General features: G+C 44.0%; 1 protein-coding gene across 3 annotated transcripts in view; it reads right to left on the bottom strand.

Moving 5' to 3' along the window:
- Positions 1-18830, bottom strand: part of htt (huntingtin) — a gene marked incomplete at its 3' end in the record, with an annotated part of 160495 nt that overhangs the window by 116378 nt on the left and 25287 nt on the right. For all 3 annotated transcript variants that reach the window (XM_084318190.1, XM_084318189.1, XM_084318188.1), the window contains 7 exons: positions 17062-17447; positions 14497-14623; positions 14282-14397; positions 14048-14159; positions 13772-13909; positions 11354-11512; positions 2059-2156 (listed from right to left, as the gene is read on the bottom strand). In XM_084318190.1, the coding sequence (XP_084174316.1) occupies positions 2059-2156; positions 11354-11512; positions 13772-13909; positions 14048-14159; positions 14282-14397; positions 14497-14623; positions 17062-17447 (1136 nt within the window). The remainder of the gene's footprint in view (positions 1-2058; positions 2157-11353; positions 11513-13771; positions 13910-14047; positions 14160-14281; positions 14398-14496; positions 14624-17061; positions 17448-18830) is intronic.

The following is an 18830-nucleotide window of genomic DNA, read 5'->3' as shown; positions in this document are numbered from 1 at the left end:
GGTCGTCCGCAGTAATACACATTGGCCGTATTACGGGGAGGGAAACTGAAGGGTGGGGATCGGGCGTTGTGGACAGCGACTCCTACAGGTCGGTTGGTGCGCCTGCGCAGTAGAATCAGGAAGTGTCGGGGGCAGCGTGAGCCTCCCACGCGTTACTCCTCGACACTGAGAGATCGAGCTGCGCAGGTGAAAAGATGCGACTGCTGTTACCTCAAGTACCGGAGGGGACTTGTGCTATGTATGACTTAGTCCACATTGCAGCCGGCTTGTGGGAGCCAAGAAACAGCGTTCGTGACAGGGGAGGGTTGAATTGGATGATACGAAAATTGGGATGGGAGAAAAAATATAGAAAAATGGGAGAAAAAGTGGATCAAAATAAAAAAAAAATTTCAGACATCAACACAGATTATCATTTTCATCACCACAATGGATTTGGAATGAAACAATCAAGATTGTTGCTTTAATTGCAGACTTTCAGCTTTCATTTGAGGGTATTTATCAGGTGAACGATGTAGGAATTACAACTATTTCTATATGTGCCACCTCCTTTTTAAGGGACCAAAATGAATTTGACAATTGGTTGTTCCGTGGCCAGGTGTGAGACATTCCCGTATTATTTCATTTACAAGGAGCAGATAAAAGGTCTAGAGTTAATTTAAAGTGTGGTATTTGCATTTGGAATCTGTTGCAGTCAACTCTCAATATGAGGTCCAAAGAGCCGTCACTATCAGTGAAGCAAGCCATCATTAGGCTGAAAAATCTAAGCAAACCCATCAGAGAGATAGCAAAAACATTAGGTGTGGCCAAATCAACCGTTTGGTAACATTCTTAAAAAGAAGAACGCTCAGCAACACCAAAAGACCCAGAAGACCATGGAAAACAACTGTGGTGAGTGGTGGATGACATGAGGAGTATTTCCCTGGTGAAGAAAAATCCCTTCACAACAGTTGCCCAGATCAAGAACACTCTCCAGGAGGAAGGCGTATCTGTTTAAAAAATCAACAATGAAGAGAAGACTTCACCAGAGTGACTACATAGGGTTCACCACAAGACCATTGGTGAGCCTCAAAAACAGGAAGACCAGATTAGAGTTTGCAAGAAAAAAACGTCTAAAAAAGCCTGTACAGTTCTGGAAAAACATCCTATATGGACAGATGAGACAAAGACCAACGTGAACCTGAATGATGGGAGGAGAAGGGTATGGAGAAGGAAAGGAACTGCTCATGATCCAAAGCACACCACCTCATCAGTGAAGCATGGTGGTGGTAGTGTTATGGCATGGCCATGTATGGCTGCCAATGGAACTGGCTGCCTTGTATTATTGATGATATGACTGCTGACAAAAGCAGCAAGATGAATTCTGAAGTGTTTCGGGCAAATATTATTATCTGCTCATATTCATCCAAATGCTTCAGAAAACATTGGATGGCGCTTCAGAGTGCAGATGGACAATGACCTGAAGCAGACTGCAAAAGCAACCAAAGAGTTTTTTTTAATGCAAAGAAGTGGAATGTTATGCAATGGCCAAGTCAATCACCTGACCTGAATCCAATTGAGCATGCATTTCACTTGCTGAAGACAGAGCTGAAGGGAAAATACCCCACAAACAATGTCTATGGGTTCCGGACTTCAGGCTGGAAGGCCGTCCAATGACTTTTGGTCCCTTAAAATGGGGGGTGCACATGTAGGAACCGTAATACCTACACGGTTCACCTGATTTGGATGTGATTTGCACTGTTCACCTGATTTGCAAATTAATTCATTAATTCTGCACTTAAAGCACATCTTGGTTGTCTCATTTCAAGTCCATTGTGGTGGTGTACAGAGCCAGAATTGTGAAAATGTTGTCAATGTCCAAATATCTCTGTATAAACACACTGTCATGATACAGTGCTGATACACACAAACACGGTCAGATACACACAAGTCACACACACAAGTCACAATACACAATCACATTTTAGATGCATTCTTTTAATCCACAAATGAAGTTATACGTAGATAAATAAATAAATACTCGAGAGGTTCAACATGGTTCAAACAGACATGCTCGCTTACCCTGACTGCAGAGCAGGCCAGCTTACAGGTGACGGAGGATTCATCCTTTAGAGTTTTCTGAAGCACAGGTACCAAGTCCACCAGGGACAGAGGATTACCTAGAGAGGACAGGACAGAGAGAAGTAGGAGAAAATAAATATTTTTTATTTAATTTTTTGGGCTGTAAGGATGATTGTCATCCAAACAAAAACAAAAAAATCGTATCTGTAATAATATTACTTAAATGGTAACTTATGTTATTAGCTGCAGCCGTACAGTCTTTACCCATATTATGCTGCATCTGAATGTTCTGAAAACAGTATTATCATCCAGCCCTAACATATACTACAGTACACACTGTGTACTATCATCCAGCCCTAACATATACTACAGTACACACTGTACTATCATCCAGCCCTAACATATACTACAGTACACACCATCTCAAGTTTCAAGTTCAAGTTTGTTTATTAATCATCATAGTAAAATACAGAATACTTTATCATGAAATGCTTTTTTCTGTATGCTTCATACAGTAATTAGGGATGCCCCGATCACGTTTTTTGCCACCGATCGTCTATGAGCCATATCCGATACCAATCGCTTTTGGTTTTATAAAAAAAAAAAAATATATATATATACGGTATATATATATATATATATATATATAAATTTTTTTTAATTTAATCAAATATATATTATATGATCATACTTGTAGTTGTATTATCTGCGAGACATCGCCACCACGCAACAAGTCAAAATGCTCGCTATCGCTAATGCTTAGCACTGCTAACAGCTCCACTGTCTGTGTGTACTCGAGTAGCCTCCAGCTACAGCCAGGATTCTCCGGCGCTGCAGCTGGACCCTATTTGTATACTCTGCTTTGGTCAAATCACATTCAGCATGCCCTCATGCGATGCAAGCCAGGGGCTTGAATATGCATCGAATCAATGTTATATAGGGTGACCAAACGTCCTCTTTTGCCCGGACATGTCCTCTTCAGGGTTTCCGTTAGAATAAATTGTTGCCGGTCTCAGGGTCCGGTAGATTTAAATCTACCGGTCAAATGAGAGAAATTCCGGTCAGAGTTTATTGAGCTTAAAAACAATTGATAGGCAGGCTACAGTATATAAAGAATGACATCCTCAAGGCATGTAGATTTATAATATTTTAACTTAAAACTAGGCTACTTTTGCGTATACAGTCATTATATTCCAAATAAAATAAGTCCCGAGACTCCGTGCTGCTGCTGACTTTAAATCAAATAGGTGTCGGTGGGCAGTCGGCCCGACATTAATAAACAGCAGTCTGTTATAATCACATTATGAGCTAACGAATTCCGTTATATTGGACATTTGTATTAATTATATCAAGCGAAGAACTGAGAAATTTGGCAGAGAGACACGGCAACATTATCGTGGGTTTGCGTGATGACTCTCCACCTCCCAACGACTTATTTGCGAGAGTATGCCGCTGCAGAGCCGCAGATTCAGCTGTTTTCAGGCCCTATCTGGGGAATGCTCAGCAGCGCCCCCCACCCAACAGCTGAATTGCCAATGGCTGAATTGGAGTACTGCACTGTGCCGGCACAGCTGGTGGGTTCTGTGGCTCTGCAGCTGCATGCACTCGCAAATCTACCACCAAGCTCCCGCTGACACATCGTTGTCATTATTAGACCCGCTTGGTGAAGCAACGATGAAACAAATGTAATGATTGTTTCGTTCATCGCATAGGCTATTTAATTTTAGCCTATTTTAATACAATTCAAATAATCAAATTGTGCTTAGAGGGAATTATTTTCACCGGACATTAAGACCGGAGAGATTAAATATGTCGGACTTCAACAGATTTTGCCGGTCAAATACCGGTAATTACCGGCTAACGGAAACTCTGGTCCTCTTTTCACGCCCTGTCCGGGGCGTCCGGGGGGGGGGGGTTATAAATTCATGGAAATGTCCGGGTTTCATTGTTTTACAGTTTCAGTTTCACGGCCCTTTGCGAGCATCTGAAGGCTCGGGACTGCATTTTTCGCCGAACATATAAATTACAGAATTAAAGCGCCATTCGTTGCCGTTCGAATGCCATCTGAATCGCCAGAATCCGTGCCTCGGTTCTCGAGTTACATGCCGATATGTCAGGCGTGCGACTTTTTACGCAGCGTGCCAGATTATCACCCCGGACTCCCGGAGAAGCATGCAGCTGCAGAACCGCAGAGCCAGTGGCGCTCTCAGGGCCGCGCTGACGGCCGCGCTGTGAGGGCCGCTCAGCAGCGCCACCCACCCAATGGCTGAATTGCCAATGGCTGAATTGGAGTATTGCACTGTGCGGGCACAGCTGTGAGATCCGCGCGAGGCCAGAGGATGTACATACTGTATGAGTAAATTAACTATACTTTTGCTCACACAATATCTTGAATGAATGCGTTTATTTATTTCGAACATAAATTGAAAATAAATAATAAAAAATAAGTAATAAACAGATTAAAAAACAAACAAGCAGGAGTAGGATGAAGTGTAAACGTATGTATTCCTACCGCCTTGATTGATTGAAAACTTTATTAATTTGGGTGCCATGGGTTAAATTCATGATATACCATAGATTGCCAGCTCTATTTGTCTATGGAGAAGTACCCCTTCTTTGCATGGCTATAACTTTTTAAATTCTATTGCTACATTGCCATTATTAGGGCCCATTCAAAGTCCTATATGTATTGTTCATTGTGTAGCAACGTTAAACTTTTTCATTCACATATTCATAGTAAAGTATGGTCTAATGTATAAGTATGTTTTCATCTCTTTCTGCAGCTTTCTCCAGAACGTGATCTATAGCCCCAAATGCATTATATTGATGATGAAATACAGTTTGATGGCAATCGGGGCGATATAAAAAATTTCAATTGGACGTACTTCTAGAATGATCTACGTATGATCTGATGATGACCGGATGGGCGGGGGATCGTTTATAATTCCGTGGGCAGCGTTATATCATTCATCTAGTGTGGGTCATATGTTCATCATAACAGTTTATATGGAACACGATCAAAAATAACGCTGAATCTTACCGGATCTTCCTCGCGCCGTTGGACGATCAGCGTGGTGTAGACCGTTTTCGATTATGGGATGTTTATCCTGATGAACCATTTCCAGCTTGTATAATACTATATACGTCCAAATCATGTTGTTTATCGAGTTATTGGCAATGGATCGCTATATATTGTGACGAGCCAGAGTGCCGGCAGCCAAACCGAGTGCCCGGAAGTAATATGGCCGACCAGCACAACCTCCACAGCACTTCCTGTTTGGCGATTGCGCCGATCGGCCACCAGATGGCGCTCCTGAACCGCCAGAGAGCTCAGTGGGTCCTCCTGGTGGATCTCAGGCCAGCGGAGGGGAAATATGAATCCGATCACAGATTTTTGAAATATTGATATTAAAGACGCTGTAAAGCGTCCTTCGGCAACTTGAGCATGGCCGGGAATGACGCTGTAAAGCGTTTCCCGGCAGTTAAAGTGTTAACAGATTGCAGAATGGGTACAATACAGTACGGCTCAATACACACAATTGTTAAGGGGATGCAGACCAGAGAAAGACTTTCGTCTTGTTTACATCAGGGTCCCCCATTTTCAATTCATCATAACATATATGACATACAGATAGACAGTATTCAGTATACCTTCACACTCTATTATCTTATGCAACTCATTCACTCCACAAACTGAAATATACATACATTGTTGAATCAACAGCCTGTTTCTTGAAGTTAGACTCTCCTCTAAATTGTAACCCCCCTCTCCATAACAGAATTTTTGGATGTTACCCGGGAGTGAATTGTTTCGTGCTTTAAACATGATTTGTGCAGTCTTAAATTCAGCCAGGTCCCAGAGTTTCATGGCATGCGATTTAAAAAATAGTGTGTTTGTGTGTTCCAGATATCACCTTATTGATAATCAAATCAAAATCTAATGTATTTGTAAGGCCCGACAACACACGTAAGACTTCAGGCTATGGATTTGCAGTGTTTTCCAGCTTATTCAAAAAATATATATATATTATTTTGGAATATTGCAACTACTACACAAAAACGTGAGTACACAAGTTCAACTCATGTTCAGCCCTATGTTACTAATTAGCACTAAAAGTGATTTTTATTTATTGTGTACGAAACTTCGGAATGTTATATTTCAAAAGAGACCAGGCGTATGCATGTGCTATAAGCATAAAGTATAAAGATAAGCTTTGCAAAAAAAAAGTATGCAGTCCTCAAGTTGAAGTAAAAAAAATTGCCACTTTTCTGGGCGCATGTTATGTGGTTACATTTGGGATATTGCAACCACTGCAGAAAAATGTGAGTACACAAGTTCACGTTCAACTCAAGTTCAGACCTATATGCTACTCTATTTCATTAGCACTAAAAGTGATTTTCCTTTTTTGCATTAGTAACTTCAGAATGTTATCTTTCAAAAGAGACCAGGCTTATGCGTGTGCTAAGCATAACGTATAAAGATAAGCAAAAAAAGAATGCAGTCCTCAAGGTCAAGTAAAAAGAAATGGCCGCTTTACTGGGTGCATGACATTGGGGACGAAGCACGTATTTATACGTGTTTCGAATCCATGCGTTGTGGACATAATCACGTATAAATATGTGGCAAGTTGTTATTGCTTTTATTCCATTTTAATAACCTGTTCAAGGTCGCCGACCGGCACTGCAGATCTACCCTAGTCTGTGAATTCGAGAATGTGCAATACCGGCCAGATCCTCTTAGGGGCGCTATCGCGATAATAGAGTGTTCCCTGTGGCAGAAGTTGTCTTTTTTTTTTTGGATCTCTGATGTCGTTTTCTACTCATCTGAAGCGATAGCTATTGTCTGTTGCACGGGATACGTTTCGGATTGCAGATTTCACCATGCAATAAGGGGATTTATCATCAGCCAATGGACATATCGATCTACCAGATGGCGATCGATAACGGGAAAATGCTCCGGGGGATCAGCCCCGACCACGGTAAGATCCCCTTCACGTAAATTACAGCCCGATCGGACACCGTTCTGATAGCCATCCAGGCGAACGGCCTATGTGGCTAGTTAGACAAACACCGTTATTGGTAATCAATAATAATAAACAACGTCCCCCGCCCCCCCTCCCCCCCTTTCATGCATACATGCTTTGGGACAGTCCCGATCATATGCAGTTTGAGTTCTTTCTTTAGCATCTGTAAAACGGAAATGCCATTGGATATAACGTTAGCAGCTATTAGCCATTTATCTAGCTTTCCAGAAAATATACGAGACCAAATCCACTATAAAGCTTATATTCACGGCGCTATAAAATGAGAACCTATTGATGCATTTTTTTTAAGCCATTTTGAAGGGATGGTTTATGAACTCAATTGACAATGATAATGGACAGATAGCAATACTATAAAGTATAGATTTAGCTCTACAAAAAGACACACGTTTGTTTACATTCCCCGGTCCTCTTGCCATTAATTAGACTCAGCCCAGTGGTCGCGAAAGTGTTAAGAGGTTAAAACAATAAAGGCATCTTTGAGTAAACTTTGAGTAGAGATTCAAGAGGTTTATTCATCACATACAGTACATACACAAGACAGTGAAATTAAGGTGGCCATGCCTGCTTCGATTGTGCAAAGTATCATTAAGTATCTCGAGGCTGGGGCCAGCATGTCCTCATTTTTGGAAATCAAAATATGGTCACCCTATGTTATAAGACATTGATATCAGGAGCTATCTGTAGCTACTGCTAGCCGACTAGATAACGTTAAGACAACGCCTCAGTGACCCTTTTTTTTTTTTATAACTTTATTTTAGTTCATTTCACATCTTTTCCAAAGTAACTTTTTTTTACATTTTTGCATGTACATTTTCCTTTTCTTTTCCAAAGTCACTTTTTCACATATACAATTTCTCTTTACAGTATGAATTCCGCTTTTTCATAGACAATTTACAATTTTGTTCCAGTGGTTACGAAAGTTTGCATAAACATTTGAAACATTTTCCTTTTCTTTTCCAAAATCACCTCTTCACATTTTACAACAACCTTTTCTTTACAGTATGATGTTCCGTTTTTGCATAGCCAATCTACACATTTTTCTAGAATAAGACAACCACCACCACAAGACAAACAAGACTCACAGGACAGGGCATTGGTATATGAGAGATAGCCGTTTTCGTTCTTGTTTGGTCTGGTCCGTTTATGATCCCGACATTCATTTTCCCAGTTATTGCATAATGTTAGCTACCTCCCATACTCTACCTTCTTCCCAACATTTAACATATAACACGTTATTGAATTCGACCTCCAAGCGAGGGGGGTTAACACCCGCTCCTCTTGGCATAAACCCCATTGGTGTGCGAGGGAGAGCCCCTCGTTAGGGGGGGGCCCTGCGCTAAGGGTGTGTGACGAGGCGTCTATCCGAAACCCTTCCATCCCTTGGTCCAACGTTGGCTGCTAAAGAAAACCTACGCTAATAAAATGACCTTACCCCTCCCGGGCACTTAGTAAACATTGCCATGACCACAGAAACAAGAGGAGTCCTATGGTTTCTTTCTCATTGTTTTTTAAGGATGTGTGTACTCGCTGAGCCTCTCTCTCGCTCTCAGTGCAGCGGCTCCTCTGTCTGCCTGGTGCTGGTGCCGTCGGCTCGTCCCGTCTCTCGTGTTCCGAGGCGCCTGAGGCCCCGGTTCCCTCCTCGCCTCCTTCCAGTACTTCTTTGAATCTTCATGTTGGAGTGTGGGGTCTGGAAGCGGGTTCCTTTTATCTTCAGTGCTTTTTTAATGCATGCTTCTCTCTGCACCATCTCCTTGGTTGTATATTCGTGTTCCATGCTCTTCTCGTGACTTGTCGGCACGTTGTCATCTTGCCACATTTTATTTAAGCTAGCGACCACGTTAGCTTCGATGTCGAACTCCTCTGTGGTCGCGTTTTTCGAGTTTTTAAAAGGTTTTTCCCTTCTTTTTCGGTCCTTCCCTTTCCTTCTTCCACTCATCTACCTTTTGATTTAGATATTTGTGTTCATTGAATTCTTGAAGTGGAAGAATGATCTTCCGCCCGGGAGAGCGGTCTTTTTTTTTTTTTTTTTTTTTTTTTACTTTATTTTTTAGCGTTTATCGCTTTTCTGGTCAAGCATGACCGACAGTTGTAGAGTGAAACGGGAGAGAGAGCAGGGGAAGACATTCGGCAAATGACGGCGGGTCCGGGAATCGAACTCGGAGTCAACCAGAACCGTGACACAGCACGGCTCCTCCCGACGCAGAAATAGCGCCGAGATACGCGGTGAGCTACTGGAGCCCCCCGGGAGAGCGGTCTTCTATGAGTCTGTGCCCTCTAACGGCATACCGGAAGTCCTCAGTGAACTATTTAGTTTACTGGGACATTTCATATAGAGCTAACGTGAGCTAACGTTGGCTACCGAGCTAACGGAGGTATCATGCACTAGTCTATTGCTGGAGCATTTGTTTATATCAGCAGCTATCAGTAGCTAGCCCGCTAGATAACGTTAGACAATGCATCATGTATTAAACTAAAAGTGAATAGTTGACTGGGTCGTTTTGTTTAAACAGTAACGATAGCTAGGTAGCTAACGTTAGCTCACGGAGGTCTCATGTAGAGCTGCCGTGGTATTGATGTTTTCCTTACCGCACAAATTTGCGAAATATTTCCTACCGCTGCGGTTATCGCACACAAAAAAGAAAGAAAAGTTTGAATGCATTTTTTATTTATTTTTTAGTAGTCTACTCTTTATAGCATATAGCCTGCCTCTAGTCTAAATGTCTATCTTTAGAGGATGACTTTGCAGCATGAATATTGTTTGGGATTCGGCAAGCACACATTCGTTATTGAAAGTGAAACACGGATTCGAAGTCTCCCCTCTGGTCGTGCGTCGTTCACTCGGTGTCGCGGGCAGGGGCGGTAGCGCCCGGCGGTTACCCCCCCGACCCTTTCTTCTTCTTATTATTATTATAAAGTTACTACTTATGATTAACAAAGGCATTCGTTTTGTGGCATTAACGTTATATAGTTACACGTTCAATAACATCAGCGTATTTACCGGACCATAGCAAGGCAAGCATTACTCAATTCATATCTCAGTTCCTTTCTTTGCTCAGAGTGTGCCGAGTTGTGCCCATTCTGCAGTCTGTTAATAAAGTTTTCAATCAGACAAGTGTATAGAACGAAAGGCTTTTATTATAACATTCATTGCAGTAAAATCATTATGCCTCGTTTAGTACTCCTGAGGAGCGATGGTAATCCACTCCGGCGGGGAGCTAACGCTATTAGCCGTGTTGTGAGCTCTGATCAATGGCTGACATTCAGGAAGTAAAAAACGAATACGCGCTTGCCGATTGGTGGTAACAGCAGAGGCGGATGCAAGCGGTGTGACGTAATTGGCAGAATCGACTGTCAATCAAAATTGTTCCGTTGCTTTGGTTGAGAGTATTATTATAAAAAACAGCGGTGATGCGGTATTCAGCTAAACTCTGCGGTGGGCATGATGTAACAGCAATACCGCGGTAATGCGGTAATCGTGGCAGCTCTAGTCTCATGCACTAGAGCAGACTATTGCCGGAGGCAATAGGAGCCTCTGTGTTGACACGGGTAAGGGAGGGGCAGGGGAGGAGGAGGGGCCGTGCGCTGCAGCTCTGTGTGTCTGAGAGAGAAGTCAGTGAGTGAGATCTCCGCTAAGAATTGGATCATGTTTTTCGATCGGTTTTCACGATCGGCGAAAATAAAGCATTATCGGAATTCACCAATCTCATATTTATACTGAATATCGGCCGATACCGATCGCTGGCCGATCGATCGGGGCATCCCTAACAGTAATAGATAAAAGTATAAAATAGAAAAAGTTAAAAGTACGTCAAATAAAGTGTTCAGTCAATATACATATTTACAATATACAATACAGAGTAAAAAGAGTAACAGTGAGGTACAATGCAGAAATGGGATGAGGTACAAACTTAGGGTAAGGTGCAATGAGGTATGAATTGTAGTGCAAATCTCTTTACTACTAAATATAAAGTGTGTTAAAGTGTCTAAAGTGAGTAAAGTGGGTGATAAGGTGAGTGTTTGTTTAAAGTGAGTGTATACATGTGGATGTGTGTGCTGTGAGTGTAGATGATGGGTTGTTACATAGTGTCATTATCATTGAGCATCCTGATGGCCTGAGGATAGAAGCTCCTTCTGAGTCTCCCTCTGTACTGGCCATGAGACTCCGGTATCGCTTGCCTGACCGCAGCAGTTCAAAGAGCATCTATTATCATCCGTCCTATCATATACTATGGTACACACATACTCCTGACCTGTGGTGCTCTGCACGCTGGCCAGCCAGCTGTGAATGTTGTAGCGTGTTTTGGTGAAGGCAGCCTGGATGATGGCTCCACAGAGGATGGCGGTGGCTCCTCTGATCTGAGGGTCTCCATGCTCCACCAGACACAACACATCACTGATATACTGCTGCTCTGTAGGGGGAGACACAGTGAGGGACAGGAGGAGAACACTAGGTCTATTACATATGCCATCATCTGTATGTGTGCTCTCAATGTCATGTCTATTAATCAGGGAATACATAGTACATGTATAGTAAAAACATTTCTGATGAACTATGTAGCTCTAGAACGCTGAATGCTAGCTAAACAGCTAAATCTCACCCCTAGTCTCCGAGCAGGAGAACAAGAGAACAAGATACACTTGCATATGAAATGAGTGACAAAGTTACAGAGCACTTAATATAAAACACACAGGAAATAAATGGTGTTACATTATATGATTCACAGTAGAAGATTAAAATGACGGGGTGCACGTTGGTTGTTTTTTGACCATATTTTTAGTATTATTGAGGAAAGACTTGTCTAAGATAAGGAGTGTGTGTGTGTGTGTGTGGTCCTAACTGAATCTGTAGACATAATCTACAAACCAGTTTATTGGGGCAGCCTGTCCCATTGGGGACAAAAGCACCATCCCCAATTTGAGTTAGAGGTTAAGGTTAGGGTTAAGTTACAGTTTATGGGCTAGCAAATGCATGTAACTCAACTCCCCATCAACATGGACCCCCTGCAATTTGCATACCGCCCCAACAGGTCCACGGAGGACGCCATATCCCATGTGCTGCACACAGCAGCATCACACCTGGACAAGAGGCAGGGGAACTATGTGAGAATGCTATTCATCGACTACAGCTCGGCATTCAATACCATAGTCCCCTCCATACTCATAGCCAAGCTCAGGGACCTGGGCTTGGGCTATGACCTCTGCCAGTGGGTCTTGGACTTCCTGACTGGCAGACCCCAGGTGGTGAGAGCAGGCAACTGCACCTCCTCATCCATCACCCTCAACATAGGGGCCCCCCAGGGCTGTGTTCTGAGTCCCCTCCTCTACTCCCTGTACACACACGACTGTGTGGCTCAGCGGAGTAGCAATACAATCGTCAAATTTGCTGACGACACAGTGGTGGTGGGCCTGATCTCTGCCAACGACGAGAGGGCCTACCTGGAAGAGGTCAAGGTCCTGGCGGGATGGTGCCAGGAAAACAGCCTCTCCCTGAACGTCAGCAAAACAAAGGAGATGATTGTGGACTTCAGGAGGTCGGGGGTCAAGGACTACAGCCCCCTCAGCATCGACGGGGCACCGGTTGAGAGAGTCAACAGCTTCAAGTACCTCGGAGCCCACATATCCGAGGACTTGAAATGGACCATACACATTAACAGTGTGGTGAAGAAGGCACGACAACGCCTCTACTTCCTCAGGCGCCTAAGGAAGTTCCAAGTCAGCCAGAAGATCCTTAAGAACTTCTACTCATGTACAATAGAGAGCATCTTGACCGGCAACATCACCTCCTGGTTTGGGAATAGCACTGCAAAAGACCAAAGCAGACTACAAAGAGTGACACGTTCAGCCGAACGCACAATCGGAGGGGGGCTCCCCACCCTCCAGAACATTTACTACAAGCGTTGCAAGGGGAAGGCTAAGAGAATTATTAAGGACTCGAGCCACCCGAACAACTGCCTCTTTGAACTGCTGCCGTCAGGCAAGCGATACAGGAGTCTCAAGGCGAGCACAGAAAGACTCAGAAGTAGCTTCTATCCCCAGGCCATCAGGCTGCTAAACGAACAATGAATGAACACTACACAACAACAACCACCAAACACACATAGCACACACATCCACACGCACACACTCACTTTAAACAAACACACTGTAGCACCCACTACACACACTTTATAGCACACACCCACTTTAAACAAACACACTGTAGCACCCACTCCCCACACTTTATATTTATGGATGAAGGATTGCACTACAACTCGTACACCTTACTGTAAATTGTACCTAGGGTTGTACCTCATCCCATTTCTGCTTTGCACTAGATAGTACTGTACATTAGTACACTGCATAGTTGTGTATTGTATATTATATGGTAACTCAGAACATTGTACATATGTCTATACCGAACAACTGTGACCTCATTTTCTTCTTCTAAATTCATGCTATATTATGTTATTATGTTATTTGATACTATCTTGTCTAGCACAGTCTCTGGAGCGTAACAGTAAGAAGCATTTTGTATGAAAGTATTCTGTACTTCTGTATGACAACTATTAAAGAACTTGAACTTGAACTTGTAGTGTACCCAAAGGTGGCCTAAGTGTGTGTGTGTGTGTGTGTGTGTGTGTGTGTGTGTGTGTGTGTGCGTGTGCGTGTGTATGTGTGTGTGTGTGTACCCTCGGCTGGGAGGCCGTCCAGCGGCTCCAGGTAGAGGGAGTTGAAGAAGGCTTCAGGATGCAGTGCCGCTGCTGCTCCGATACAGCTGACCGCCAGGGCCTTCACACTCACACGCACCTCCTTGTCAGGGACCAGGCCTGGACACACACACACATTAGACACACACACACACATTAGACACACAAAAACACACAGGTCAAATGCTGGCAAAAGGATAGCTGGCTTGTGTTTTAGTCAGGTTATTGTTTAGCATGGGCATTAGAATGTTTTCTCACCATTCTTCTGTCCCGTCAGCAGAAAGGAGGCAGCGAGAAGTCGTACACAGTGCACCAGTGGCTCCGCCCCCTGGTCTGTATAATGGCCAATCGGACCCTTTATTCTCGACGGCTAGGAGATAGACGGCAATGATAGCCAATGAGGCACAGTTCTAACATACAGAATAATGGTGTATGGGGTTTTGTGTGTGTGTGCGTGTGCGTGTGCGTGTGCGTGTGTGTGTGTGTGTGTACTTTGTTGTCTGGTTCAGGCTCAGTAGGTTCTTCCTTTGGTATGAAGCGATCCACACTGCTATCTGAAGCCTGTCTGTTGTGGCCTCTGCCTTCCAGGAGGTGGGGTTTGCTTAAAGCTACAGACACATAAAAGGAATCATAGATAATCAGTGAGCAACGTGTATTCAGAAAACCTTCCCTGCACACAGGTGTGTGCGAGTGTGTTTGTGACGTACCCAGTGCTGACTGTGAGAAGGGTTCTCGGAGTTCTTCGTTGGAGGGAGGTGCTGCTCCCTCATCTTCCTCATCCTGCAGTGTTCCAATTTGCATCCCCGAGTACTGGCTCTCACTGCCATCCAGGACCTGGTGCACAGACACACACACAAAATAAAACAGACTGAACAAAAATTTCCTAAAGGGGACACCCCTCAAACCTGAACTGTAATCACATACAAAATATACAGAAGAAGAGATGCGACTTTGTTATGTTTTAGACTACAGAATTATTAGCTATTGAACATTCACTCGGTTGAGGATAATCTCCCTAACAACATCTCTGGTCCTACCAAGAGGTCTGAAGAAAGTCTTTTTTAAGTGTGATAATGTGCCAGTAGGAGCCACTGGAATCAATTTGATTGGCTCCAATTTCAAATGTTGCTAGCAAGAGCAAGGCTTTCTGCTGTGGTCACACGAGGCTCCAGAAGTCCACTGCCGGGTGGAAACCCCTCCCATCTCAGAAGACTCCCTGATGAGCGCTTATTTTGTTTCTCTTGCCCCCTTTTTCTACTCACTCCTCCTTTTCCCCCTTCTTTTTTGTTAATTTGCGCATGTTTTTCGTTAGTTTTTTTTTGTATATAAAATGTAAAAGAAATGTTTTTGCAAAAAATACAAATGTTTTATTAATATTTTATGACGATTGCCCTCTTGGGATGGGAGACTTTTTGGCAAGAACTTCCTAAGACCTCTTGTTGAGAACCAGATGTGTGTGGCCAGTGAGATGAGGCTAAAGCACAAAGACACTACACAGAGATATAAGAAACCGTTGAATCATGCTCGGGTCAAACACAATGAATAACAAAAAGCACAGCCTCGAGTACTCTGCAATTGAACCTTCTCAAGCCTCGCCCTCTTTCCTCGATCCTCCAATCACAGCCTTTGCTTCCCTCAGACGACGTTTGTCCAAGGGAAGCGACAGTTGTGAATGGAGGATCAAGAAAAGAGGGCGTGCCAGAGAAAGGTAAATTCTGGTTGTCACCATCCCCGATTCTCGCAAGTTCCGGAGCAAGCTTTTGATCCAGAGATGTGTTCCTCTTCAACATACATTAGTTCTAGACAGAGCCTGCAGAAAATACTGTTTCTTCTTGCAGTGATATGAACCACTTGAGGCGTTGGTTTACACAGCTATATGTGTTTCTATCATCTAGTATCCATGAGACTATTCCTCACAAGTAAAATCAAACGCAACACTGCACCATGCTCCTATATGTATGCCTTCTTTTTAAACTCCTTTTAAATATAACGCCACACACACACACAGACAGTTAGCCTAGCTTAGCATCTTGTGCAGCTGAATTGATATGTTATGCATATTTATATGTAATTCTGGAACAAAAGCCTGTCACTCTCTCCAGGAGCAGGGTCAGTAGCAACCAGATGTACAGGGGGGGGGGGTATCACATCGTGGTTACCATGCTTCTCTTTTGAACTCTTCACTTCAAGCCAGCAACATGAGAGGCTGGGATTGTTTTGTTTCGGAAAATATCTTTTGAAGACCTCAATGATCTCAACGATCATTAGGGAGGGTCACTTGTGACAAGGACGTAGGAGTAAGGAAACAGGATATTGTACCATCGACGAGGGGGAGAGAAGCTGTACAACGGCAAGACGGAGCAATGGGAATATTCCGTGCTCGGTTTCTAACGAACAAGCGAACGAGACGAGAGAGAGAAACGAAAAAGAAAAAAAGCCTACAGGCAAGCAAGCCCCACCCCGCCTTGTTTAGAAAGTGTCCAATCGGCTGACCTTTTCACTAGTGCTAGAGGAGGAAGTGAAGGAGAAGGAGGAAGAGGAGGAAGAGAAGGAGGAAGAGGAAGAAGAAGAAGTGTAGACGGAAGAAGAGTCGCCGTCCGTAGCGTCGGGCCCCTCGGTGGAGGTTGGCGAGGGCGGCTCTACCACCCGCACGGGAGATCGCGACTGCGACGGAAGTGGGTAGGGGGGGGAGAGGGGGCAAGACCATAGAGGTAGAATTAGTAGAACGGACAATATCTTTATTCAAAAGCAAATCTCCCCGGGCAGGCAACTGTTATGACCATCTCATGAGTCCCTAAAAAGGAGGTCCTATAATGAGCATTGAGTGGCGATGAGATCAAAATGGAGATCATTCGAATCAATACAAATATTTAATTAAATTAAATATAAATAATAATAAAACAAAAAAAGACTGATCATTTCAAGGATCAACTTTATATTTATCAAATTATAATATTATTTGACCTTCAGCTTCCTCTACATGTGCAATTTGTTTGAAACAAATCTGAAATACTTTTAATTTATGTCCGTTCTACGGATTCTAATTCTATGAAGGGTGGCACCACCCGTGAACTGAGACCAGGTAATTAGGGACAATGTTCATATAGTAATTATGAAAATCCACAGTAATTAATCATGTCAATGTCTAGAGATAAGTGGTGTAATTTCTCCTACACTCTGCTGCCAAATATGTAGTCAGGGCCCAACGAGGAAACCTCTCTTCACTCACAACCACCACCCACACGCAGACAGACAGACACACATCCACTGACCAGCTCTGCCACGTCTGAGGGGGTGACAGCCGAGTCGGGTCCCTCTGTGGTGGTCTGCGAGGAGTCGCTGGGCGGCAGTGAGGGGTCCAGAGTCCCCGTCTCCGCCAGGGGCCCCCCGCCCTCCGGCGTGACATTCTCCGGCGTGGCGTAGTCTGCCGTCTCAGGGGTGGCGTTGGCCCCGCCGCTGGAGCTGCGACTCAGCATGTCCTCCTCGTTGGGTGAATCCGGGGTGTCCGAGGCAGATGTCCCGCCGCCACCGGCCTGCTCTGAGGAGGCACTGTGGTCCGCCGAGTCCCCGGGCTGCAGGGCATGCTGGGAAGAGCGCGGCTGCTCCGTGATGATGTCCACCTGGGCTGTGGATGAGCCGTCAGTGCCCACCACAGAGGCTGAAGGAGGAACCCACAAAACATGCACACTTTAATGCTGACCCTTTGAACAGACATCTTTTACCACTATGCCCCTTTTATTTAAATATTCGCCACAATACGGTATATGTTAACACTATGGTCGCCAAAAACGCCATACCACGTCATTCCCCGCCATGCTCATTCTGCCAAAGACGCTGTACCACGTCTTTGATATCAATATTTCAAAAATCTGTGATCGAAATCATATTTCTCCCCCGGAGACTTGAGATCTACTGTTGATCCCCTCTCAACTCTCCAACGGTTCAAGAGCGCCATCTGGTGGCGGATCGGCGGATCGCCCAGAGCGGAAACAGGAAATGGAAGCTGGTGCTCATTCCAATTCGGTCCGATCACTCGGTAATAGTCCCAGGACTCGAGCTAGACACAACGGATAGCAATCTGTTACCAATAACTCGATAAACAACATGATTTGGACGTATATATTCTTATAAAACCTGGAAATGGATCGCATATTTCTACATCCCATAATAGGAATATTTCTGTTCCACGCTCATCGCCCAACGCTATGAGGAAGCTACGGTAAGATTCAGCGTTATTTTTTTTAACGTGTTCGATACTAACTGCTCTAATGATCATATCACCCACACTAGATGAATCATCTAACGTTGGCCACGGAATTATAAACGACCCCCCCCCCCATCCGGTCAACATCAGATGGTCAGTAGTAACTTCTAGAAGCACGTCCATTTGAATTTCTTTTTCTCGCGCAGATTCCTATCAAACTGTATTTGATCATCAATATAATGAATTTGGGGCTATAAATCACGTTCTGGAGAAAGCTGCAGAAAACGATAAAAACACTTGTACTTTAGACCGTATTTTAGTATGAAAAAGTATAACGTTCCCACTTCCTGAACAATAGATACTTGATGTTGAATGGGCCATAGTAATGTCAATTTAGCAATACAATTTAAAAAGTTATAGCCCTGCAAAGAAGGGGAACTTCTCCATAGACAAATAGAGCTGGCGGAGGATGGTATATTAAAGGGGCTATGTACTGCTATTCCTAGCACTATTTGGGCAACCTTACACAATTCCTGTTAGTCTATTGAAGACATTTGTAAGGTTTTTTTCAAAAAAAATGCATTGTTTTATATTTCTAATCAAGTACTCAAAACCACCGTTAATGACAAGGCCCCCTCTCTCCCTCCCTCCCTCTCTCTTCCTTTCTCTCCCTCTCGGTGATGAGAGTCCGCGGCAGCTTGTGGTTTTTTTTTTCTCTTTCTTTCAATCTCTTGTTTGCAGGTGTGTGGCGCGCGGCCGGCAGGTGCCCCCCCCCCCCCCCCCCCCCAAGTGCCCCCTCTCTCTCCATCTCTCTCTCCCTTTCTCTCCCTCTCGGTG

Source organism: Notolepis coatsorum (assembly GCF_963971535.1).
Source record: "Notolepis coatsorum genome assembly, chromosome: 7".
Taxonomy (NCBI): domain Eukaryota; kingdom Metazoa; phylum Chordata; class Actinopteri; order Aulopiformes; family Paralepididae; genus Notolepis; species Notolepis coatsorum.
The sequence above is the reverse complement of the archived record's forward strand: the minus strand, read 5'-3'. Positions and strand labels throughout refer to the sequence as shown.